General features: G+C 40.6%; 1 protein-coding gene across 2 annotated transcripts in view; it reads left to right on the forward strand.

Moving 5' to 3' along the window:
- Window positions 1-17,852: 17,852 nt before the first annotated feature.
- The window catches only part of THADA (THADA armadillo repeat containing), a 64,952-nt gene continuing 56,547 nt past the window's right edge, over window positions 17,853-26,257 (forward strand). The window contains exons 1-3 of one of the 2 annotated variants that reach the window (XM_081253792.1): window positions 17,853-18,486; window positions 21,606-21,705; window positions 22,003-22,097. In XM_081253792.1, coding sequence (XP_081109918.1) covers window positions 21,630-21,705; window positions 22,003-22,097 — 171 coding nt within the window. In that variant the 5' untranslated portion in view covers window positions 17,853-18,486; window positions 21,606-21,629. The remainder of the gene's footprint in view (window positions 18,487-21,605; window positions 21,706-22,002; window positions 22,098-26,257) is intronic. The other variant, XM_081253791.1, reaches the window with a different exon arrangement.

Below are 26,257 nucleotides of genomic sequence, written 5' to 3' on the forward strand. Positions count from 1 at the left end.
CCAAAGGCACCAATTTGTGTCATGTCTTACATCATGTTGTTCCCTGTGCTGGGAAAGGCTGGAATGCCACCCTGTTTATAGCTTAATCACCTTTACATCCTGAAAAACCTTTTGCTATGTGGCTTCTCCTGCCACACAAAAGCTGATGCAGTCACTTGCTTCTTTGTCTCATCCCTATAATCAGTGTTTCCTCCGTTCTAGCCCTTACCAATGTTTTTCTTCAACACTAGATGGAATTCCCTAGAGAACAGAAAATATGTCTTATATACTTTGTATCCTTAGGCACTAGGAACTCCAAGAGGCTGGCATAGAGTAGGCACTCGCTAAATGTTTGTTGAATGAATGAATGAATAATTAGTACTGATTCTGTATGTAATTTCTTGATTCTAGTGATACTTGGAGAAGACAATGACTAGAAAATCCCAGGACTTTCCTACATCAAGAAAATAATGACTGCAAAGTAAAAACTAATAAATATAGACATAGATTTTATCTATTTTATCTATCTTCTAGCTCTTGCTTGAGTAGTAAAGGAGGTGAAGAACCATGAATGTGTCTTATTCCATAAATTTATTAATATTTGTCTCCAATTAGTTTTATGAAAGCAGAAGCTGAGATGGGGCTTGATGTGCACGCTATTTATTAGGGACCAACTTCTGGCTGGAAGGGGAGGATGTAGGATTGGAGCAAGAACTGCAGTGTAGGCTCCCCTAAGGCTCAGGAAACGACATGGAGAGTTTGAGAGCGCATATGACCCCAGGCAGAGTTGTTCCACAGTGACCCCAAGTATATTAAGAACGCCATCAGTTGATCAGTACTCAGATGGAAGGGTGTGAGCTTGGATATGGCCAACGGTTTAGGGAAACCCTGATGGGAGTGACAGCTGGAAGCTGTCTGGTCACTGAATTCCGAGCAGCCTGGGTAGCAAGTCCTTCCTTGAAGCAGGACCTCGGTATTCACCACAGTCTTATTCCATAAATGTACAGTCGTGATTTCAAATGAGGTAGATTGTATTCAAATTTCCCTAACAAAAATATGTGTATCTAAAAATGTGTGGAAAACACCAAAAGTGTATGATGGAAATCAGTATATTGGAATTATACTACAAATACATTTTTCTCAGAGGTATTACTGGATTTGAAGCACTGCCATGTGGCTTCCTTTCTTTAAGTTTGATGGTAATACCTTTAAGTCAGAATTTTGGTTTACTTTGTCCCAAAAGACATCTAACATTTTCCATGGTGGATTGCAGCACACTCTTTCCTTTGAGGTGCTGTGAATTTCATTTTCCCATCCTTTTTCCGTGACCTCAGGAGCCAACTATCCAAACAAACTTCACTTAAATTGATTCATATGGTAGCTCTGTACTTTGAAGTTTAGTGTTGATTATAAAAGAACCATAAAATGATTCTTCAAACTTATTTTAAAGCAATGAAGCCAAATGATTTCTTGAAATATTTTCAATGTAATAGATATTATTGAAGAATTTTAACATTATAAAAATTACCTTTTAGTGAAAAAAATACTTTTCCTTTGAATCTAAGAATTTTTTCTCTTGTGCTCTTTTTTCCCTATCCACGTTATCCTAGATCATTCTATTCTACTGTTGCTCTTTCTTTCTGACTGCATTTCTTACTGGTTCTAACCAATGCTTCAAGTTTTTCTTCCCTAGCTGTTGTCTTTCATAGCTTAATGGATATTACTATCAGTAGGATCTAAAGGTCACCAGTTACACATTAAGGGTTAATTTTCCATTAAAGAAGCATTCGACCCTTATAGACATTTGGAAAACTGTCTGCCACTCTTAAACCTCAAGACTCTTGAGATTCAGCTGTGCTCCCCTTGTGCACTAAATCTCTAGCTGTCACATGAGGTCATAGTCTTTTTCTCTTTGTTTTACTCCGCTATAACAGAATGGCATTTGGGTAAGTCCAGCTCAGTTCTTTAGATGCTATTGGAGCACTTGTTTGCAACAGACTATAGCAGGGACTAGAGGAATAAAGATAATCCCAGTCCTCCAGGATTCTGCTCTCTGATGGGGTAGACTTTTGTACCAAGTTCAATGCTAATAGAGAGCTAAATGCTAAATGCATTTAGCATTTAGCATATAATTTTCGTGGACCAAAAGGTTGAATGCACTGTCTCTCTCCATCCCTGTGCCTTTATTACAGGATATAAAAGAAAACATTAGGAAATAGATGGTCCAGATGGTCCTTGCTTTGCAGAGTTCAACATGCACAAGTTTCAATTACCACAATTTAGTTAAATAACACTAGTCCCCAACATGGTTCACATTTGCTGCCATGCTATTTTAACTAGTAATTAGTTTTAACTAGTAGTTAGTAATTATGCAAAGTACAAACAATGCTAAATGCTAAAGAAGAGACACCTAACTCAATATAGAGGCCTAAAAAAGGTTTCTAAAGATGATGACTGCTGATTTGAGTGTTAAGGGATGTTTAATAAGAGTTATCCAGTCCCATATTACTAGAGCATCATGCGGGGGGCACAATAGGGGGTCCATAGGAGTAATATATGCCATGCCAAGTAGCATCTATTGTATTCTGTAGGACATGGGGACCACTTTTTAAGCAGAGAAGTGCCTTGTATTTTCGAAATATCATTCTCACTGGCATGACATGAAGGATGGCTCTAAAGCAGTGGTTCTCAGTATGCCCTGGACCAGCAGCTTCAGCATTACCTGAGGACTCAGAAATGCAAATTCTCAGGCCCTATTCCAGACCTACTGAGTCAGAAACTCTGGGATTGGGCCCCACCAGTCTGTGGTTCAACAAGTCCTCCAGGTGATTTTGATCCAGGCCAAAGTTTGAGAATCACTGTTCTAAACCAGCAGGAACATTTGACAAAGTCTGGAGCAGGGCTCCGATTAAGAAGGAACTCACCTTGGGTGCAAAATTTAAGAGGGTGCCAAAATCCTCAGTAACCAAGATAATATGTTAATGTAACATTTTGAAAAAATTAAAATGAATGCCAAAAACTCACAATGTTGTGTTTTAGGGCCCTGTGTTATTGTGCAATGGGAACAGTTGTTTCCAATCTGCTTGGGGTTCCCAGGGCCCACATAACTGTCACATTTCCCAGCAGGTGAATTGGGTAATGTGGTGTTCAGGCCTGGCTTCAAGGGTGTGAGATTTGTGCAGTTGAACATGGCCCCACATGCAGCAGGACCCCACACTTAGAGGGGCCCCCCAATTGGTTTGCTGCTCTTGCTGTCACTGTCTTGAAATTCTTCATAATTTTTGAAGAAGGGGCCCTGCATTTTTAGTTTGTACTGGGCCCTGAAAAGTTTCTCTGCAATGGTTTCTGGATGTCTTTCTTTTTTTCCTTCAAATTTTACATTAGCATAGAATAAATTCAGTCTTCTTGCTGTTGTAGGACTTTCATTAACTTTTTCCACGTGGTTCAAAATATGACAGGACATTTTGATAACTGTATATAGGGCACAGATTTTTCCTTTTGCCTCAGGCTCCAACATGGCCCAACACAGTACTAGTCCAGAGACATTTTTCTCATAACAAAGGTGTGCTACTGACATCTAGTGGGTAGTGACCAGGGATGCTTCTAAACATCTTACAATGCACAGGACAGCTTCACAAGAAATTATTTGGTCCAAAATGTCAATGGTGCCAGGGAAAGGAGGTTGTTAGCAGTGTCTTGAATTGGGACAACGACAGCAAATATGGAACTATCTAGAACTTGGTGATTAGTCAGCTGGGAGGGAGTGGAGTTCAAGGGAAAGAAAGATTCTCAGAGTTTTCGCTTGTTTAGGGCACAAGTTATATGGAGAATTCAGGGGAAGGAGCTAGTTAGTTAGAAGTAAAGCAAAAACAGATAGGAGTTTGAGGCAGGGCATCCAAATAGAGATGTTCATTTGAAGGCCAGCATCTGAAGCTCTGAATAGAGAGAGTTTAGAATGGTCAACAGGTACCTCTATTATGGTCCCCTGCCCTACCCAAACCTCTAGGACAATTCCACCCCTCCTGCTTCAGGGAATGGACACCACAGCTCAACCAGAGGAGAAGGAAGGCAATTTTTGGCTTTTAAAGTCCCACATGATTTTTCTGAAACCCATAGCAGAGAAACAGTTTTGTGCATTTCAAATTTTTAAGCCCTAAAGAGCACAAGGTATAGAGTTCATTGTCATGCTATAAGTAACAGGCTGGGATAACAGGCAAGTCCAAGTACTTTTCTCTGAGATGAAATAAAGATTCCTCAGGTGGGAGAAGGGGAGGGACAAAGGGGGCGTAGGGGAGAGGATGGCTGGGACAATGGGATTGGGTCAGGGGTACCAAGTAGACAGAGCAGAATCAGTATCAGCAGCCAGCACATATCTGCTTGCAAAGGCAGCCCTCTTTTCCAATAGCTAAGACCACTTGAAGACCCCAGGATAGAAATAAAGCCCCATCACCTATTCTTGGGTGGAGCTGAAGGGATCCACAGTCCATTACAGACGAACGCCAAAGTAATCTCCAGCTGCTTCAGTTACATTTACTAGGCAAGTTTCTCTAGAACTGTTCCTGGATGACTTTTTTTTCTTCTTCAATTTTTATATCAGCAGAGAGTGAATTCACTTTTCACCCTAAATATTTTCAAACTATTTATTGCCATCAATAAAAGGCAAGAATTTTCCTTTGTTAAGTTTATGGGATACATTTTCTAGCTACAAGATAATTTTCTACAACATTTGTTTGTTTATTCTTTAACTATGCACCTGTGGGTACCTCTGAAGGCAGAGATGTTGTCTTGTTCAATATCATACCACTAGACCATGGCACAGTGCACACAGCATAGTAGAGGGGTCTGTAGTGGATGCTGCGACGTGCTGCCCAGGTCTCCACTTTAGGGCCAAGGCATTCATTCCCTCAGATGTGGCTAGTCTCAGCTGCGACAGCTCATTACCTGATCCAATAACTGGTTCATGCAGGACAGAGCCTCTGTCCCTTGCCAAGCCAACAGCAGAGCTCCCAGTAGGATTGGCTAAGGCCTCTGTAGCAAATTCATCCCCTTTCAACCCTTTCTGACCAGTTCTGTTTCCCTCAAGTCCTTACGAAAGTCGTTCTCAAGAGTACTCCCCAGTAACCCTCCTTTATGCAAATCTCTGCCTAGAATCTGTTTCCTTGGGAACTGACTTAAGATAATGTTGAATAAATATTCGTTGACTAAATGGATGAAGGGGTTCTTCCATTGTAAACTATGAGGTTCCTCACCCTGAGCAGAAATAATTGTGGAAAAACTCTGACCTTTATTTGTAGACTTAACATTTTATTTTTATTATCTCAGGCCCTAAAAGTCAGAGCTCACACTCAAATCATTCACTCAGCTTCTGGGTCATGCGTGACTTTTCTATGATGACAGTATCAATACACAGTTGTTTTAGTTATATTGTCATTTGGTCACCAGATGGCAGAGGTGACACGCAGAAAGCCACTCTTTCTGGCCCTGGGTCACCCACTCCAGGATTTAACATTAAACCCAAATTACCCATTTAGTACCATTAATTCCCCAAGACCTTGTTATTACAGCATTGTTTCATTTTGTAGGAAAGTGTCACCGACACACTTGGCCTCGTTTGCATATAAAAAGGAGGGTTTGAAATATAATGGAAAGAGCCCTGGACTAAGCATCTGAACCACTGCACATTGGCCATTTGTTCCATTTGAATATGCTTCTCCATCAGTAAAATGAGAATCCCAGCCCTGCCTGCTTTAAATGTCTATGGTTAAGGAACAAATGAAAATGATTGGGGTTGAGGGAAGGGGTCTGGTTGAAGGGACCACATGTGTTCCTCCCTAGTCCAGGAGAGCTCTGAGTATGGGGGGCCAGGATGGCGTCCTGTAGGAGGTGGAGGGACTTTGCCTGGCTCCTGGGGTGAGGGGGGCTAGTCTAAGCCAGACTCCTGGGCTGGGCAGTTACTCCTCCTTTTGTAGCATCCTCTGAGGTATGCTCCCTTCCTAGAACAGCACAAATGTTTCCTGCATGCTGGGGTGCATGGTTTATTTCTTCCAGGAATCCTCAACTCCTGCCCTTCTTGCTTGTGTGGGCTACCAGACCAGGAAGAAGTAGCCGGGTTTGCACAGATTTTTCACAATGCTGTAGGATGGACCCTCACTGCCCGAATTTACCCATTTCCACACCAAAGTCCAGGCATAGGCAGAGGCTAGCGCCAGTCAAGCCAGGAGAGTTTGGTTCAGGCTTAGATGTGCCCGCTAGGTCTCCCTTAGGAGACCGCAGCTGTCGGCCAGACCTGGCCCTATAGGAACCACCTGCGACCGGAAGGCCGTGATGAAAAATGCAGCGGTGCCGAGCAGATGCCGCAGGACTCAGTGGAGTGCGGTACTGGGGGCTGGAGAAGTACGACCTAGAGGAGGGCACTGCGGCCCCAAACCGCAAGGAGTCTGCTAAGAAGTACACCCCAACCTGGCGCTGCGTGGAAGGGGAGGAACTTCGGTACTCACGTGACACAGGATACCCAACACCGCATCCACTTCCACCACTGGGCCAAGTGGCCATTCTTCTGTTCAAATCCGACTGAAAACATGGATTGTGCCAGGCACCCAGGGATCTCCCCACAAATAGGGACTGCAGCCTAAATTCCAAAGACCAGAGACTGAATTCTTCAGCCTTGTTAAGAGATCACCTTGATCTTTGAAACTTTACTGCGATCTTTTGTACTGGTGCTGTCGGTACTAGTTTGTTGTGGTTAAAAAGCAACTAGCAAAACAGCTTGCATTTGTATTTGTTTTCTATTCCATACTTCTCTGCCCCATGTTTTTTCTCTCCTCAAAATCTATTCTTTAAATTAAAAAAAGAATAGAAAAAAAAGCACCACACAAAAATCCCAGCTACACAGGGTTTAGTTTCACCAGGCCTACGGCTGTCTGAGCTAAAGGGCTAAGGGCAGCCTGCCAGGTGAGTACCCTGGAGCTGGTCTGGCTTTGACACTGAGGTCAATGGAGGTGTGCAGCTTGGTGTCCACACTCTTGTTTTTCAGTTAGGGAGTGTATTAGTTTCTTACTGCTGCTGTAACAAACACTACACGCTTGGTAGCTTAAAACAACACACACTTAAAAATATTTTTATAGTTCTGGACGTCAGAAGCCTGAAATGGGTCTTATGGAGTTAAATATCAAGGTGTCAGCAGGGCTGTGTTCCTGTCTTTTTCAGTTTCTAGAGGCTGCCTGCATTCCTTGGCTCATGGCTTTTTCCTCCATCTTCAGAACAGATCATGCTAAACCCTGCTTCTGTTATCATATCTTTTTCTGACTTCAATCCTCCTCCCTCTCATTAAGACCCTTGTGACTGGGCTCACCTCGATAACACAGGATAATCTCATCTCAAAATGTGTTTAATCACATCTGCAAAGTCCCTTTTACCATGTAAGATAACACATTCACAGGTCTGAGGATTACCACATGGGCATATTTGGGGAGCCTTTATTCAGCCTATCATAGGAAGTACTGAAAATTAAGTGAGGGGCAGTGAGCCCAAGAGGGCTTGTGGTTGAGAGTCAAGTATGAATGGGAAAAATAATAGACCATTTATTGAGCATGTATTCTGTTCCAGAAACCCTGATAGGCACTTCCCATGTGCTATCTCATTTAATTCTCACAAAAATGTAGCAAAGTAGCTATTATTACAGCCATTTTTAAAAGATGAGAAAACTGAGGCTGAAAGAGCTTAGTTTACTAGTCAGTGGTAAAGCTTCACACTTGGGTCTCTGACTCAGTCCTTTCCCTTAACCTCTAGAAAAATCAGTTTTCTCATTTGCAAAATGGAGACAGTAATTAGCTCATACACTTGTGTGAGGATTAAGTGAGCTGACCTCTGTGAAGGGCTGAGAAGAGGTGTGACTCGTGGTGAGTGCCCCATTAACGTTGGCCTTTACTGTTACCATCTGCCAGACCTAACCTCCCCTGGTCCCTCCTGGCTCAAGTCCCTCCTCTCTCAGGCAGGCAGAGTCTCACCCAGTTCTAAGCCAATTCTGACCAAAGTAGGCAGAAGCTCTGACAAAGTAACCCCAGGCAAAGTAGGCTGTAAGCTCTGAAATTAGTGTGCTGCTGGAGAGCTGGTACCATGAGACACTAGGGTGGAGCATTCAGTTGAAAGAAGATACTATTTTTGTGTGATATTTAAAATAAAGTTGAATGGCCCTTTTTGTAGTCTTTCTAACAGAAGTGCCTACAGAAGTGAATTGGGCTTTTCCTGAAGGGGGCAAGAGCGTTAACTATGTTTACTCACACCCCAAAATGCTCCAAGCAGCTACTCTGCTGGATCTCGACTCAGTCCTGCCAGAGGCCTAGGACCACTAGGAGTGTCTTCACTCCAAACAATATCCTAGAAATCATCCCCGATTCCTGTCTTTCACTTATTACTATACTCAATTAGTCACTGAGTTCTGTCCATTGGGCCTCCTAGTCATCTTTTAAATCCATTTAAGTACCTTTCATGACTATGCCTCACAAGTAGAGCAGTTGAAAAAGAGTATTTGGGGGTACTGAACAATATATCTCCAAAACGTTACCCCAAACTAGTCAGTTCCTGTCCTCATGGCTGAAAGAACTTGTCCAGGGGTTCTCATTAGACACAGAAAATGTGAATACGGAATAGTAAACAGGTAAATGGATAAGGCAGTATATGTATGGGTCCCCAGCCCTAACCTGGCTGCTCTGAAGTCTGAGGAATCATTATCTTGGTGTTTCATTGCCCATTTGCAACACCACCAGTCTACTTAGCACATTTGGGAAGTTTAGTTTACTTCATTCGCTTGATGGTTGGCCCACATTTGGATCCTGAGATAGAGTACTTGGCAGTTAGGAGTGAGTTTGGGTTCCCCTGCCTGTTTACTGAAGAAGCACAGCCTCCACTTCCCTGTTGACTTACTGCTCTATGAGCCTGGATTCCTGACCTGAAGATTGTGTTAAGTCTTTAATATCCATAAAACTATTACTTAGCATGCACATACGGGAGACATTTACTCTGCAACACATACAGGAGGTAAACCTCTGTAATTTACAGAGATTTGTGTTAGCGTTTACATTTCCAGGGGGCAATGAGACATGTTGTAGAGACATCCCTGGATAGTAAAGCTAGAGACATCAGGTTTATCTTCTTCCTGGAAAAATTTATTTTCCAAAGGGTTAGAGTAAGAACCCAGGACCCTTCCCATTGCATTTCCAAGGATATGCTCTCAGAAGAGGGGAGAGGGAATTCCCTGGAGGTCCAGTGGTTAGGACTGGGCGCTTTCACTGCCGTGGCCTGGGTTTCATCCTGGGTTGGGGAACTAAGATCCTGCAAGCTATGCAGTGCAGCCATAAATAAATAAATAAATAGAACAGAATAGAACAGAATAGGGGAGAGATACAGCTGCCTTCCCTTCTATATAAATGCCCAGGTTCATCTTTTGGGGTTTCTTGCCTATAATACATATTACTTCTACATAGACTTTTATTCAACCAGTTCTCATCATGTCATCCCAGGGATAAGAATGTGGGCACTGGGGAGCCGTATGGCTGTTACCTGCTGTAAGGAAATGAGAGTAATCTGCTCTGCTCCAGAAGCCTTTAATTTTGCAGTCAGGATACTATTAATAAATGGAGATATTAAAAATTTAACACAGCCTCATGTAAATCAGTGAAGCTAGAACACTCCCTCACATCATACACAAAAATAAACTCAAAATGACTTAAAGATTTAAATACAAGACATGACACCATAAAACTCCTAGAAGAGAACATAAGCAAAACATTCTCTGACGTAAATCATAGCAATAGTTACTTAGATCAGTCTTCCAAGGTAAAAGAAATAAAAGCAAAAATAAACAAATGCATCCAAATCAAGCTTTTGTACAGCAAAGGATATCATAAACAAAATGAAATGACAACCAATGGACTGGAAGAAAATATTTGCAAATGATGCAACTGACAAGGGGTTAATTTCCAAAATATACAAACAACTCATACAATTCAATATCAAAAACATAAACAACCCAATCAAAAAATGGGCAGAAGACCTACATAGAGATTTCTCCAAAGATATGCAGATGGCCAACAGGCACATGAAAAGATGCTCAACATTGCAGGGCTTCCCTGGTGGCGCATTGGTTAAGAGTCTGCCTGCCAACGCAGGGGACATGGGTTCGAGCCCTGGTCCAGGAAGATCCCACATGCCGCAGAGCAACTAAGCCCATGCACCACAACTACTGAGCCCGTGAGCCACAACTACTGAAGCCCGTGTGCCTAGAGCCCGTGCTCCGCAACAAGAGAAGCCACCGCAATGAGAAGCCCATGCACCGCAACGAAGAGTAGCCCCCACTCACCGCAACTGGAGAAAGCCCGCGCACAGCAACGAAGACCAAAAATAATAAAAAATAAAAAATAAACCTTTAAAAAATGCTCAACATCGCTAATTATTAGAGAAATGCAAATCAAAACCAACCATGAGGTATCACCTCACACCGGTCAGAATGGCCATCATCAAAAAGTGTGCAAATAATAAACTGGTGCAGCCACTATGGAGGTTCCTTAAAAACCTAAAGATAGAGCTACCATACGATCCAGAGTTCCCACTCGTGGGCATATATCCAGAAAAGACGAAAACTCTAATTTGAAAAGATACATGCACCTCAATGTTCGTAGCAGCACTATTTACAATAGCTAAGACATGAAAGCAACCTAAGTGTATATCAACAGATGTATGGATAAAGAAGATGTGGTGTATGTGTGTGTAGGGGGAATAGAATATTACTCAGGATACACACACAATGGAACATATTACTCAGCCATAAAAAATGAAATATTGCCATTTGCAGCAACATGGATGGACCTAGAGAATATCAAACTAAGTGAAATAAGTCAGACTAAGACAAATATTATATGATATCACTTATATGTGGAATCTAAAAAATAATACAAATGAACTTATTTACAAAACAGAAACAGACTCACAGACAAAGAAAACAAACTTATGGTTACCAAAGGGGAAAGCGGGGAGGGATAAATTAGGAGTGTGGGATTAACAGATGCACACCACTATATATAAAATAAACAACAAGGACTTACTGTATAGCACAGGGAACTATATTCAATATCTTGTAATAACCTATAATGGAAAAGAATATATGTAACTGAATCAATCACTTTGCTTTACTCTTGAAACTAACACAATATTGTAAATCAACTATACTTAAAAAAGGAAAACAAACTTAACACAATCTTTACCTTTTCCAACAGATTCTATATTTTACAAACTTTGCTTTCTTCCCTTGCAGGACCCAGCAGAGTCCTACTCTCTAAAATTTATATTAAACTTTCCATCTCTTCCTGTGCTAGAGATTTCTTCTCCAGATGTCCCAAAGAAACAGTGATAGGTATCTACAAGTCCCCTCCTCTGGAGAGGACTGAGAATTGGGATTGCCATATGGACAGGGTGATGCAAATCTTCCTCATTGGTCTTTCTCAGACATAGTCCATACATGGGCTCCCAAATGATAGATGTTTTGGGGTGGCAGAATAATGTGGGGGAAATAAGACTGCTTTTTGCAACAAGAATAAAAAAATTTTCTTTTCAAAAGCATTTTAATCAAAGATGATGCTATGTATTTAAAATTTTTGTGTTTTTCCATCTGTGCCCAACACAATTGCTGCCTTTCTTCAAAATGACAATAATAAAATTCAGTTGGTAAAAAATATTAACTTTTTGGTAATTTGAAGGTGTTCCAATTAGCAACTCTACAACCTAAAAAAACAAGCCTTAAAAGAAAACTCTATTAAACTAGTGTTACACTAAAGTTTAAGAAGAAAAAAAGTTCACTCATAATGTTACCAGCCTGATGAACTGCTTTTCAAAACACATTATTTTCCAACTCTTATTCACAGTCTCCACATTTTTTTTATCAAGTTGTAAACATAATGTATATATGATTTGCTGTTCTAATATTTCCGGGTCATATTAGTTTATAACTGTTTTCCTTATGACTTAATTTTTAAGTTACTCACTGAACTTTTCTTTTAAAGTTTAAATATTTGATTTTTTTGTAAAAAGTATAAGCAGCACTATGAATTTTAAAAACATAATATTGAGCAATTTTCATAAACAAAGTAATTTTCTATTTGAATGTTATGCTTCATAATAAATATAGCATTTAAACTGAGCTGACAAGCTATTCTAACACACTTTGGGTAGAAGTTAATAAGCTAAAATCTATTTGTAAATATTTGTTTTATGTATTTTTCTGGATGAATTCTATATTCCACATGAAAAAATATGCTATCATTCAAATGGTGCAGAAATAAACAACATGGAAAGTGAGGGCCTCCTGTAATTCTACTCCCAGGAAAACCGTTGTCTGGTGAACATTCATCCTGGCTGAACTCCTTATTGAAAGGTGGAAATAATTCTGTAGTTTGCTGCCACATAGTGGTAAGGTAAGCATCATTGCACATTAACACTGGAAAAGAACTTGATGGTCTATTATCCTAACCCAACAAGTATATTTGCTGAGTTATTCATGCTAGGCACTGTACTAGTCAATAAGGACCTAAAGATGGCTCCTGTCTTGGAAAAGTTCAGAAATTAATAGGAAGACTGACAAGCATACAAATAACTAGCATGTCCCAACAAAGTGACAATGCTGAGACAAAGTGACAATGCTGAGACAAAACTACTGGCAGTAAAAACAAGAATTTCTTGTCAGGTTTCACTGAGGAGGTGACATATGAGATGTATCTTCAAGTGTGAGGAAGTTTTGCGGGTGAGAATAAGAAAGACCTTCCGAGGGACTTCCCTGGCGGTCCAGTGGTTAAGACTTCACCTTCCAGTGCAGGGGGTGTGGGTTCTATCCCTGGTCAGGGAGCTAAGATCCCACATGCCTCCCAGCCAAAAAACCAAAACATAAAACAGAAGCAATATTGTAACAAATTCAATAAAGACTTTAAAAAATGGTCCACATCAAAAAAAAAATCTTAAAGAGAAAAATAAAAAGCAAGAAAAACCTTCCAAGCAGAGAGCACAGTGCATGAAAGATCAGTGCTTTCAGGGAATACTGAGAAGGTCCCACAAGTTGGAGGCTGGTGTATGGGGAAGGAAAGAAAGAATACATAAAAGAGTGCCATCATGTGCTTTTAAGTAGGGAAGGGATAAGATCAGAGTTCTTTAGAGAGGAAAAGTTTGGGACTTCCTTGGTGGCCCAGTGGTTAAGAATCCGCCTGCCAATGCAGGGGACACAGGTTTGATCCCTGGTCCTGAAAGATCCCACAGGCCACCGAGCAACTAAGCCCGCGAGCCACAACTACTGAAGCCCGCACGCCTAGAGCCCGTGCTCCACAACAAGAGAAGCCATCGCAATGAGAAGCCTGTGCACCGCAACAAAGAGTAGCCCCCTGCTCTCTGCAACTAGATAAAGCCCACACACAGCAACGAAGACCCAATGCAGCCAAAAATAAAAATTTTTTAAATCAAAATAAAATAAAAAAGAAAAAGTTTGAAGAACATCTAAAATGTGCCTCACTCATAACAAACCTAACAAACCTTTTGTTTTTTTTTTTAGGGAATCTGCTTAATTATTAAAATAAATATTTACATTGAGAATACAGTTAATTTAGTAGCTTCCTTCACATTTTTGAGAGTCACAGAAGTTTCATTCATGTTTTAAGCAGTTGAGATGGTAAAGATTCTACTTCATAGGAAATGAATTACATTCAATGACTCCTCACAACAGCCAACTGGAAGATTATTCCATTGCTTTTTGAAGCAATGGTTGGGCTGGCATCTGTGATAGTAGCCAAATAAATGAAATTTCTGTGTAACACATGCTGGTACTGGGTGCACTCATTTGCCTGGCCTTTGTTCTGATACTCCACGATACAGCAGATCAGCTGGTCATTCTCCTCTAGGACCCACTGGATCATTTTGATTGACTTCTGCCCCTGCCTCTCAGCCAGTCTGGTATGAAGGCTACCAGCATCCTGGGAAGCCAGGTTGAAACCCAGTCGCAGGCCCCACGGATCCTCGTGCATCTAGCAAACCTAGTTTTATGTTTAAATTCTGTGGCTGTCTTCTATGAAAATGTATGTCATTAAAGGCAAATAAGTTTGTAAGAACACATGAGCATTAGTGTTTCCCTAAGATATACTGTGGAAATTATAATCAAACAACTCGTAAATAAATCATTCCTTAGTTGTGATCCATTAGTCAGTACGTTTTAAGTATCAAGAGAAATTTGTAGATGTGTTATAGACTGTGGTAGCTAGCCTCCAAAGTAGCCCCCAACTATGCTGGCCTCCTGGCATTTATGGGTTGGTGTAGTCCCCTCTCACAATGAATAGGACTGAATTTTGTAATCAATGCGATATTGCCGAGATGGTGTGGGACTTCTGTGGCTAGGCCATAAAAGCCATTGAAGCTTCCACCTTGCTCTTTCTGGGGAAGGCCAGCTACCTAATGTTGTGAGGAAGCTCAAGCAGCCTGGGGGGAGAGGCCCACATGGGGAGGAACGGAGGTCTTTTGTAAACAACAAGCACCACTGAGTTAAGTCATCTTGGAAGTGGATCCTCCTCCCTTAGTTAAGCCTTTGGATGACTGCAACCTCATGAGAGACGACTCCTGGCCAGAAAATATCATCTTATATTAACAAACGATAAAATATTCATATTCATACTCTAGTATATGCTTTTGGATTTCATTTTAGACATGAAGCTATTAAATAGGGCTTATTAGGAGGGGTTCCTTAATTATGTAAATCACCATACACTACTGGCAGATTATTCTCATAAAGTGTGTTTTTTTAGAATGTAAGGGTGACTCTGAGACTGACAGACTCCATTGAGATTTTCAGTTATGGAAAACAATACCTATTATAGTAGATATCTTTGATTGGAGTGAAGTTTATGAACAAGTATTAAATGAGTAGGCAATTAAATCCTTTTTTTGTGGTTTTAAAAGGTGAAATTTTAATTAGTCAAACATCCTTTCAAATGTGAAAGAACTTAAAAAAATCATTATGTGTGAAAATGTGTCATTAAATAACTATAAAAATATTCCCTTCCCTACTTGAAGGGAAAATGCTGCTTTAGCAGGTACATATTTAAAGTAAAACTACACTTAACGAAACACAGATATACTGGTTAGTTTTCATGATTTTATGTAGTCCACTTTTACCATAAGATGCCATTTAAGTGTTTTCTTTTATACTTTTTTTTTTTTTTTTTTTTTTTTTTTTGCGGTATGTGGGCCTCTCATTGTTGTGGTCTCTCCCGTTGCGAAGCACAGGCTCCGGACGCGCAGGCTCAGCAGCCATGGCTCACGGGCCCAGCCGCTCCGCGGCATGTGGGATCTTCCCAGACTGGGGCACGAACCCGTGTCCCCTGCATCGGCAGGCGGACTCTCAACCACTGCGCCACCTGGGAAGCCCTTTTATACTTTTATATATCAAGGATTACTGATTCTTTAAAAATTCCCTTGGACTACATTTTCACAAATAAAACATATAGCTACTTAAAAAAAGGTTCATGGCCCAAATTCATGCTGTGCTCTGAAAAGACTCAAGCAGAGAATTTAAAGTGGTCTCAAGTTGGTGGTGCAAGTTGACTCCAAAAAAAAAGCACTTTTCCAAACACGTTACTCTTTCAGTCTTTAAAACCTGAACTTTCTCTTGCCTCTATTTCCCCTAGGAATTACCACTCCATTTATTTACCACTGTGTACTATACCACCGCTGTCTCTGCTTGATCTGTCACTGTCAATTCCTTTCCTCCCAGTCTCTTTTAAACCCATTCAAATCCATTCCAAGCAAACTTTTGCCCTGATCACTCTATGAATGGCAACTTCATCCTTCCAGTTGCTCAGGTCAGAAATCTTGGAATCATCTTTGACTCTTTTCCTCATACCCCATATCCCATCATTCAGAAAATCCTGTTGGCTTATTTCCAAATCATATCCTGAATTTGTCCACTCTTCACACTTTCCACTGCTACCTTCCTGGTCTGAGCCACCAGCATCTTGCCTGCTTACTTTATAGTAATAGCCTCTTCACTCGTTGAAGTGGGAAGTCTTCCCACTTCCACTAAAGTCTAGTCTCAACAAAGTAGCTCCAGGGACTCTATTGAAATTCAGATTAATCCTGTCACTCTTCTGCTCAGAATTACTCCCCATTTCACTTAGAGTAAAAGTCCTTGTAAGGCTTTACATAATTGAAACTCCCTTGTTTCATTCCCTATAACCTATACCTTTGCTGGCTTGGCTCTAGCCACACTGGCCTCCTTGCTGTTCTTCCTCACCAAGCTCCTGCCCTGAAACACCTCTGCAGTGGCTGTTCCCTCCACATGGAATGCTTTTCCTCAGGGTATCCACATCTCTCGCAAATCCTTACTCCAGGAGGCCTACCCTGACCACTCTGTTTAAAATGGCAACAGATCTCCCCCTCACTCTCATCTTCTATTCCCCGTTTTTTCTATGGCAGTTACCACCTTTGCACATACCTGTTGATTGTGTTTGTTTGCCTCCTAGCTCGTGCTCTAATTTTGTGGGGGGAAGACTCACAACATCTTACTCTCAAATGCCCCTTACTTTCAAATGGTTGGGCCAAAATTTAAAAAGGGTTGTAATCCATTGATCGTTAACGAAGTTACTTCAGTGAGACTGAAACATATATTTAAAAAAGGAAAACACTTAAAAATGGTGTTAAAAAACAAAATTCAACCAAGTAAATGTGAAGATCTAATTGGCTTTATTCAATGATTTACGAACCAGGCAGCATCCCATCTAGTAAATAGGAAGGCACTCCTTCAGTGGTACAAAATGGAAAGCTTTTATAGAAATGGGGTGGGACAAGGAAGTTATGAGTAAAGGAAAAGAAAGGATTGTTTCAGGTAAGATTACCTCTCTAGTGCTGATAAGCAATTCCAGAAATTCTGTTCTTGAGACAGGCTGAAACTGCCATTAAGTCTTGGTTTGCTGTCCTGGGGGCTAGTGGCTCCACCTTGAGCCTGTTGTTTCTTTCTTCTCCTTCTTTTTTAAAAAAAACGATGGTTAAGATGGTAAATTTTGTTATGTGTATTTTACCACAACTTAAAAAAAAAGAAAATATCAGAGCACATAGCTCTTGTAGAATAACAAATATTTCAAGAAATTTTTGTTTCAGTTATATATGTGTGAGTACTTAGGTGTACTTGGTTTAAGGTACAATGTATTTCTTACTATCAGTCCCAGTCAAAATTAGAAAAAAACTGCTGTAGAGGAAGTTCTACACACACTCATCAGCTGACATGTAAAAGACACTTCACAGCAGCATTGTTAGTGCAAAAGCTGGAAACGATCCAAATCTCCAGAGGACTAGAATGGATAAATGTGGTATATTAAACAATGGAATACTATACAACAGTGAATGAAAGAACTACACAACCTGCTTTTCTGTGGATGCCAAAAGCAATGCTGAGAGAAGCAAAGTCCTGGAGAAAACAAACGATTCCACACACAAAGCTCAAAATCAAACAAAATAAGATTTGTTTAGTGATACATACACAGGTGATAAAACTACAAAGAAAAACAAAAGAAGGTGAGATAAAATTCAGAAAAGTAATGATTAAAACTTAAAATCATCAATCTGACTAAAGGTTTGGGGAACTGGAATGTTTCTCTGTACTTCCCAAATAAATTGCACTTGAACATAACCTCCGTGTCTATTTCTTGATCTTACCCCCGTCCCAGCTCCTAGTGTAGAGGTTGGCACCTACTTATTTTATTTATGTATTTTTAAAGGGCCGAACCATCTGATAATTTGGTTTTCTGCGTAATATATATATCCTAAATAGGATAACTTTCAAGGCTAGCGCCTGGTAACGGCTCCGACAATAGCATTCATTAACTGTTTGCTGAATGAATACCTGCACCGTGGCATACGTTAGTTCATTTCAGTACTTCGCATCTTAGTCAAAATTCTTACTGTGGCTTCAGTTGACTGCCCGTTCCATCCCCTACCCCCTCTCACAGGCTCTATAAAGTCTTCAGGTTCCTGATTCTAGAGGCCCGGAGGCAGTTTTCTCCCTGTCTCTGCGCTGAGGAAGCTGAGAGGGAGAAGGTGGAACGTCTGGGTTAAGGCAAAAGTGCTTCCCAGGGACTCAGGGGTGTGGAGGCCACTGTCAAAGCTGCCCTAAGGGCAAGGAGGCGGGCAGGGTTCGCCCTTAGCGGTTCAAAAGAGGAACCGCGCGCACTCTTTAAAGTAGGGTCTGACCAAACTCACTAACACCGGTTCTCCGGTGACGTCACCACCCCGCCGGACTCCTGATTGGAGGAGTTCATTGGCTCAATTCTCGCGATGATTTTCCCTCCAGGTCCTCTTGCTTTCCTCCCCTCACCTCGACCCGGTAGTCGATTACAGACCACGCTGTGAGCCACGGAGACACCGTAGAATTAGACCAGCTTCCGGGACTCGTCCTGACGGCTGCGACTCTTCTCAGACTCTCACAGGAACGAGGTTTGGCTCCCAGGCGTCCTGCTTGCCCCATCCGCGGTAGTGTTCGACTCTCCCCGGCTCGGGTTGGCCACTTTGCTAGGGCCGCCAGGCTGTATTCACCAATTCCCGTCCTTCAGTTACGCGAGAATTTGGCGGTCTTGAAACTGATTTCCGGTCGCTTAGGTCTCCATGGAGATAGCACTTTAACCACTTTTGTTTTGTTTTACCTGTCATTCCCTGGCCTCCACGTGGTTGGGAAATTGCCCAGATAATGTTTGTGGGAGTCAGCCAGAAAGTTGTAGATGGGAGTGAAGCAGCAATCAGAAGGGAAGCAGCCAGTGGGACCCAGGAGGAGTATAATTTACTGAGCATCTTCTGGCTACTTAAGCAGTACCTTAAGGTGGGCACGGGATTATCCGCTATTGGGAGGCCCAGTTCTTCAGGACAAACTCTTAGGCATCCATTGAGCACGAATAAGCACCAGGTCTCTTTGTGCAGTCTTGAGGGCTCCAGGATCAAACCCCGGGTCAGATTTGCTCACCATTCACCAGAGAATAGCCTCCCCAGTTGTCTATCTCTATTCCTTCTAAGCTTTGTATACTGGTGACTTACCTAGGAAGTGATCCCCAGTGATATTCCCCTTGATCTAATCATGGCACTTTTCAGATTCTTACCTTGTCAATGCTTTTCTAACTGTGTCCATTTTTATTACCATTTTCTGTTAAGTGGATTTTCACATTTCATTGCTGTATTGATTTCTTAGCAAAGGGACCAAAGGTTCTTCAGTGTCAGGACTAGCTTGTCATTTGGATATAGAATTTACTTAAGATGACGGGTAGTCCACTTGCTGCTGTTAAAAGTATACATACCTTTTAGAACATCACAGACAAATGTTTGTTAAATAACTCATTTGTTTGTTCATCAAATATTTATTAAGCACCTAATATGTGCCAGCTACTGTTTTGGGAATTGAGAATTAAAACAGTGGGCAAAACAGATTAAAGTTGCTGCTTTCATGGAATTTATTACTAGGGGAGACATAATATGCAAATAAACAAGTTCTTGTAACTTCAGGTAGTAGTAAGTACTATGAAGAAAATAAAGCAATAGAAATGGTCTGTATGTGCATAGGAGTGGTGGCATTTTAGACAGTGTGGTCATGCAAGGCTTCTTGGAGGAGGTAATATTTGAGAACAGACCTGAATGATGAAGAGTTGGCCTTGCAAAGATTTGGTGGAATAAGCCTAACAGACATAGGTATCAGGAAGTGCAAAGTCCCCTAGATGGTGAAGAGAAGATTAATTTGAGATGAACTGCAGGGGAAAGCATGGCCAGATTATTTAGGGCCTTGAAGGCCAAAGTCTCAAATTTGGTTTTTATTCTAAGTGAAAATGAAAGCCCTTGGAAAGTTTTAAGAAAGAGAGTAATTAGATTTGAAAAAAATTGCTTTGATGACTGTGAAGAAAATGGACTCTTCAGAAGCAGGATGGAAGTTTGGAGACCAGTTGGGAGGTTATTGCAGGAGTACAGGTGGAAAGGGTTCATTCAATTTCTGTTTGGGTATTCCCAGCATTGGGAAATTCTCTTTTGAAAGGCAGCACATTTTATAGTTGGACCATAGCGTTCTTCCTTTGTAGTGAGCTGGAACTGGCCTCCCTGAAGCTTGCACTGACATTTCCTAATTCTATAGACATCTACAAATTCTATAGCCATCTCAGATAGAAGACATCTGGGACTTCCTTGGTGGTCCAGTGGTTAGGACTTGGTGCTTTCACTCCGTGGCCCCGGGTTCAATCCTTGGTCAGGGAAAAGATCCTGCAAGCCGTGCAGTGCAGCCAAAAAAAAGAAAAAAAAAAAAAGACAGAAGACATCTATTCCTCTTTCTCCAAAGCAGTCCTCCAATAACAGCAGCTCTTTTAAGGCACTCGTTCAGTCCTCTTTTCTCTAGGCCAAACACCTTTGGTTAACTGAACTGTTCTCTGAAGGGAGGTGCTCTCTTGGCCCTTCAGAAATCTGGCTGTTCCTTGGAAGCTCCATCATTTGCTATGGCTCCTTAAGATATGGCCACCAGCATAGCACCTAATGCTCCACATGTCACCTGACCTGTGAAGATGACCAAGGGATCAGGCATTCCCTTGGTCTAGCTGACTTCTAACGTGGTTTTTAACAGTCATGTTGTGCTATTGGCTCACGTAATATTCAAACCACATTATTGAGCTGTTTCAAATCACATATTTTCTCCCCCACCTCCCCATCCTGTATTTCTAGATTATATTTTTCTAATCCAAATGCAGCATTTTACATTTATTTCTGATTCATCTTGGTAAATTTATTCCAGTTTATTGGTCATTTTTTAAAATCCTAATTCCATCATCCAACATGTGCTCCCACCTTTGTGTCTTTTATACATTCACTATGTTATGTCCTCTAATGTCTACGTTATAAACACTGCTAAAAATGCTAACTGCACCAAGAAAAGAGCCCTGTGTGGCATTTCCCTAGCGGCTTGTCTTCAGACCGCATGGTACTATTAGTGTGTATCCTTTGAGTACATTTGTTCAGCCCATTATGAACCCTGTTGGCTGAAACAAACTGTTCGTTAACTAAAAGCAAACTCACAAGGATAGTATGTGAAAGTTTCCTTTATTAAATATTTTGCAGAAATCAAGATATAGCATCTCATGATACCTCCTGATCTATGAGTCTAAGAAGTCACGGAGGTTAGGTATGCGTAGTTTATTTTTGAAAAACCATGCTGGTTTCTTTGTTATTACTAAAATGAAGGTTTTCTGTATTTTAAAATATAAAGACTAGGTAGGTAAAAGTAACTTTAGACATTAATAAACTCTTCTTGAGTCTAAAAAAGTTTTTCAGAGCAGAAATCCTTAGATCAGTAGTTCTCAGCCTGTGGCAACTTTGCTCCCCAGGGGACACTTGGCAATGACTAGAGACATTTTTTGGTTGTCACAACTTAGAGGAAGGAGGATGCTACTGGCATCTAGTGGGTAGAAGCCAAGGATGTATTAAATATCCTACAGTGCCCAGGACAACACTCTATAGCAAAGAATTATCCGGCCCCAAATGTCAGTGGTACTGAGGGCTTTAGTGCATTAGTGTCTTAAAACTCTTCTTTCTTGTAGTGACTACTGTTAATTATATTTAAAATGGGTGTAAAGAAGAAGAAAGAAACTCAAGTTACTTCATTGACTGTTTGTCATCAGGACCTTGAAACTCTGAGATGTAAGTGATTTCTGACTTCATTTGTTGATCTCTTTTTTAGGTTGCAAACAGTATATTTATCTCTGGGACTCCATATCACATAATGTTCAAACTCCTGGTGTTTAATTATTCCACGTTCTTTACATTCAGTTTTGGTTGTAAAATGGTTTTCTTAAACTTCTGTCTTCAGACTAAGTTCTGCCAGTTTTTTTTTGTTTGTTTATAAATATTTAAATTTTATGGAACACATGACAAAGGCAAACTCATATCCATATATTGTTAAATCACTGAAGAAATATTTTTGTGTGTGTTACGTAGCTTTGGCTGATGTAGAAGGGAAGAATCTAGCTTCTTTGCTGTTACATTGTGTACAACTCACTGATGGAGTGTCACAGATCCATTATGTTAAACAGGTAAGGCTGATTTGATATTCATGAGTGCATCTTGAAGGTTATCATGCTCTTATGGACTTTTAAAATTAACTGATAATTTTTGGCTCCCAATTATTTAATATAAATGCATCATTAAAGAATAAGGGATTGTTTTGTTTTTTCTATTCATTGTATGATATCTTTTTATTCAGAGTGGCATTGGAGCTGTATATAGGTAGGATAATGAAATAATTGTGCATACCTTTTTGTTTGTTTGTTTTTCGAATTTTATTTTATTTATTTTTTTATACAGCAGGTCCTTATTAGTCATCCATTTTATACACATTAGTGTATACATGTCAATCCCAATCTCCCAATTCATCACACCACACTACCACCCCCTGCCACTTTCTCCCACTGGCGTCCATACGTTTGTTCTCTACATCTGTGTCTCAGTTTCTGCCCTGCAAACCAGTTCATCTGTACCATTTTTCTGTGTTCCACATATATGCATTAATATACGATATTTGTTTTTCTGTTTCTGACTTACTTCACTCCGTATGACAGTCTCTAGATCCATCCACGTCTCTACAAATGACCCAATTTCGTTCCTTTTTATGGCTGAGTAATATTCCATTGTATATATGTACCACATCTTCTTTATCCATTCGTCTGTTGATGGGCATTTAGGTTGCTTCCATGACCTGGCTATTGTAAATAGTGCTGCAATGAACACTGGGGTGCATGTGTGTTTTTGAATTATGGTTTTCTCTGGGTATATGCCCAGTAGTAGGATTGCTGGGTCATATGGTAATTCTATTTTTCATTTTTTAAGGAACCTCCATACTGTTCTCCATAGTGGCTGTATCAGTTTACATTCCCACCAACAGTGCAAGAGGGTTCCCTTTTCTCCACACCCTCTCCAGCATTTGTTGTTTGTAGATTTTCTGATGATGCCCATTCTAACTGGTGTGAGGTGATAACTCACTGTAGTTTTGATTTGCATTTCTCTAATAATTAGTGATGTTGAGCAGCTTTTCATGTGCTTCTTGGCCATCTGTATGTCTTCTTTGGAGAAATGTCTATTTAGGTCTTCTGCCCATTTTTGGATTGGGTTGTTTGTTTCTTTAATATTAGGCTGCATGAGCTGTTTATATATTTTGGAGATTAATCCTTTGTCCGTTGATTCATTTGCAAATATTTTCTCCCATTTTCAGGGTTGTCTTTTAGTCTTTTTTTTTTTTTTTTTTTTGCGGTACGCGGGCCTCTCACTGTTGTGGCCTCTCCCGTTGCAGAGCACAGGCTCCGGATGTGCAGGCTCAGCAGCCATGGCTCATGGGCCCAGCCGCTCTGCGGCATGTGGGATCTTCCCAGACCGGGGCACGAACCTGTGTCCCCTGCATCGGCAGGCAGACTCTTAACCACTGCGCCACCAGGGAAGCCCCGTCTTTTAGTCTTATTTATGGTTTCCTTTGCTGTGCAAAAGCTTTGAAGTTTCATTAGGTCCCATTTGTTTATTTTTGGTTTTATTTCCATTACTTTAGGAGGTGTATCAAAAAAGATCTTGCTGTGATTTATGTCAAAGAGTGTTCTGCCTATGTTTTCCTCTGAGTTTTATAGTGTCCAGTCTTACATTTAGGTCTGTCGTCCATTTTGAGTTTATTTTTGTGTATGGTGTTAGTAGGGAGTGTTCTAATTTCATTCTTTTACATGTAGCTGTCCAGTTTTCCCAGCACCACTTATTGAAGAGACTGTCTTTTCTCCATTGTATATCCTTGCCTCCTTTGTCATAGATTAGTTGACCATAGGTGCATGGGTTTATCTCTGGGCTTTCTATCCTGTTCCATTGATCTATGTTTCTGTTTTTGTGCCAATACCATATTGTCTTGATTACTGTAGCTTTGTAGTATAGTCTGAAGTCAGGGAGTCTGATTCCTCCAGCTCTGTTTTTTTCCCCTTAACACCGCCTTCTATTCAGGGTCTTTTGTGTCTCCATATAAATTTTAAGATTTTTTGTTCTAGTTCCGTAAAAAATGCCATTGGTAATTTGATAGGGATTGCATTGAATCTGTAGATTGCTTTGGATAGTATAGTCATTTTCACAATATTGATTCTTCCGATCCAAGAACATGGTATATCTCTCCATCTGTTGGTATCATCTTTAATTTCTTTCATCAGTGTCTTATAGTTTTCTGCATAAAGGTCTTTTGTCTCCCTAGGTTTGTCCTAAACCTAGGAATGTCCTATAAATATCAATTAAATCTGTCTGGTCTGTTGTGTCATTCAAAACTTGTGTTTCCTTATTAATTTTCTGTTTGGATGATGTGTCCATTGGTGTAAGTGAGGTGTTAAAGTCCCCCACTATTATTGTGTCACTGTCGATTTCCTCTTTTATAGCTGTTAGCAGTTGCCTTATGTATTGAGGTGCTCCTGTGTTGGGTGCATATATATTTATAATTGTGATGTCTTCTTCTTGGATTGATCCCTTGATCATTATGTAGTGTCCTTCCTTGTCTCTTGTAGCATTCTTTATTTTAAAGTCTATTTTATCTGATATAAGTATTGCTACTCCAGCTTTCTTTTGATTTCCATTTGCATGGAACATCTTTTTCCATCCCCTCACTTTCAGTCTGTATGTGTCCCTAGGTCTGAAGTGGGTCTCTTGTAGACAGCATATATATGGGTCTTGTTTTTATATCCGTTCAGCAAGCCTGTGTCTTTTGGTTGGAGCATTTAATCCATTCACGTTTAAGGTAATTATCGATATGTATGTTCCTATGACCATTTTCTTAATTGTTTTGGGTTTGTTTTTGTAGGTCCTTTTCTTCTCTTGTGTTTCCCACCTAGAGAAGTTCCTTTAGCATTTGTTGTAGAGCTGGTTGGTGGTGCTGAATTCTCTTAGCTTTTGCTTTTCTGTAAAGCTTTTGATTTCTCCATCAAATCTGAATGAGAGTAATCTTGGGTGTAGGTTTTTCCCTTTCATCACTTTAAGTATACCATGCCACTCCCTTCTGGCTTGTAGAGTTTCTGCTGTGTAATCAGCTGTTAACCTTATGGGAGTTCCCTTGTATGTTATTTGTCTTTTTTCTCTTGCTGCTTTCAATAATTTTTCTTTGTCTTTAATTTTTGCCAGTTTGATTACTGTGTGTCTCACCGTGTTTCTTCTTGGGTTTATCCTATATTGGACTCTGAGCTTCCTAGACTTGGGTGGCTATTTCCTTTCCCATGTTAGGGAAGTTTTCGACTATAATCTCTTCACATATTTTCTCTGGTCCTTTCTCTCTCTCTTCTCCTTCTGGGACCCCTATAATGCGAATGTTGTTGCGTTTAATGTTGTCCCAGAGGTCTCTTAGTCTGTCTTCATTTCTTTTCATTCTTTTTTCTTTATTCTGTAGTGCAGCAGTGAATTCCACCATTCTGTCTTCCAGGTCACTTATCCATTCTTCTGCCTCAGTTATTTTGCTATTGATTCCTTCTAGTGTATTTTTCATTTCAATTATTGTATTCATCTCTGTTTGTTTGTTCTTTAATTCTTCTAGGTCTTTGTTAAACGTTTCTTGTATCTTCTCGATCTTTGCCTCCATTTTTTTCCCGAGGTCCTGGATCATCTTCACTATCATTATTCTGAGTTCTTTTTCTTGAAGGTTGCCTATCTCCACTTCATTTAGTTGTTTTTCTGAGGTTTTATCTTGTTCTTTCATCTGGTACATAGCCCTCTGCCTTTTCATCTTGTCTATCTTTCTATGAATGTGGTTTTTGTTCCATAGGCTGCAGGATTGTAGTTCTTCTTGCTTCTGCTGTCTGCCCTCTCTGTGCATACCTTTTTTTTTTTGCGGTACGCGGGCCTCTCACTGCTGTGGCCTCTCCCGCTGCGGAGCACAGGCTCTGGACATGCAGGCCCAGCGGCCATGGCCCACGGGCCCAGCCGCTCCGTGGCACATGGGACCCTCCCGGACCGGGGCACGAACCTGTGTCCCCCGCATCAGCAGGCAGACCCCCAACCACTGCGCCACCAGGGAAGCCCTGCATACCTTTTTTGTGGCGATAAATTTTTTTAAAAATTTCTATTAATCTTAATCTTCAAAACTTTTTAGCAGTCATGTTAAAAAGTTAACTTAAAATGTAAAGACTGTCCTTACGAGCATTTCATTATTAGGATTTATCATTTGAAGTTGCATAATATTTTATTGGGAAGCAATTAA

Source organism: Mesoplodon bidens, assembly GCF_964165515.1.
Source record: "Mesoplodon bidens genome assembly, chromosome: 14".
NCBI lineage: Eukaryota > Metazoa > Chordata > Mammalia > Artiodactyla > Ziphiidae > Mesoplodon > Mesoplodon bidens.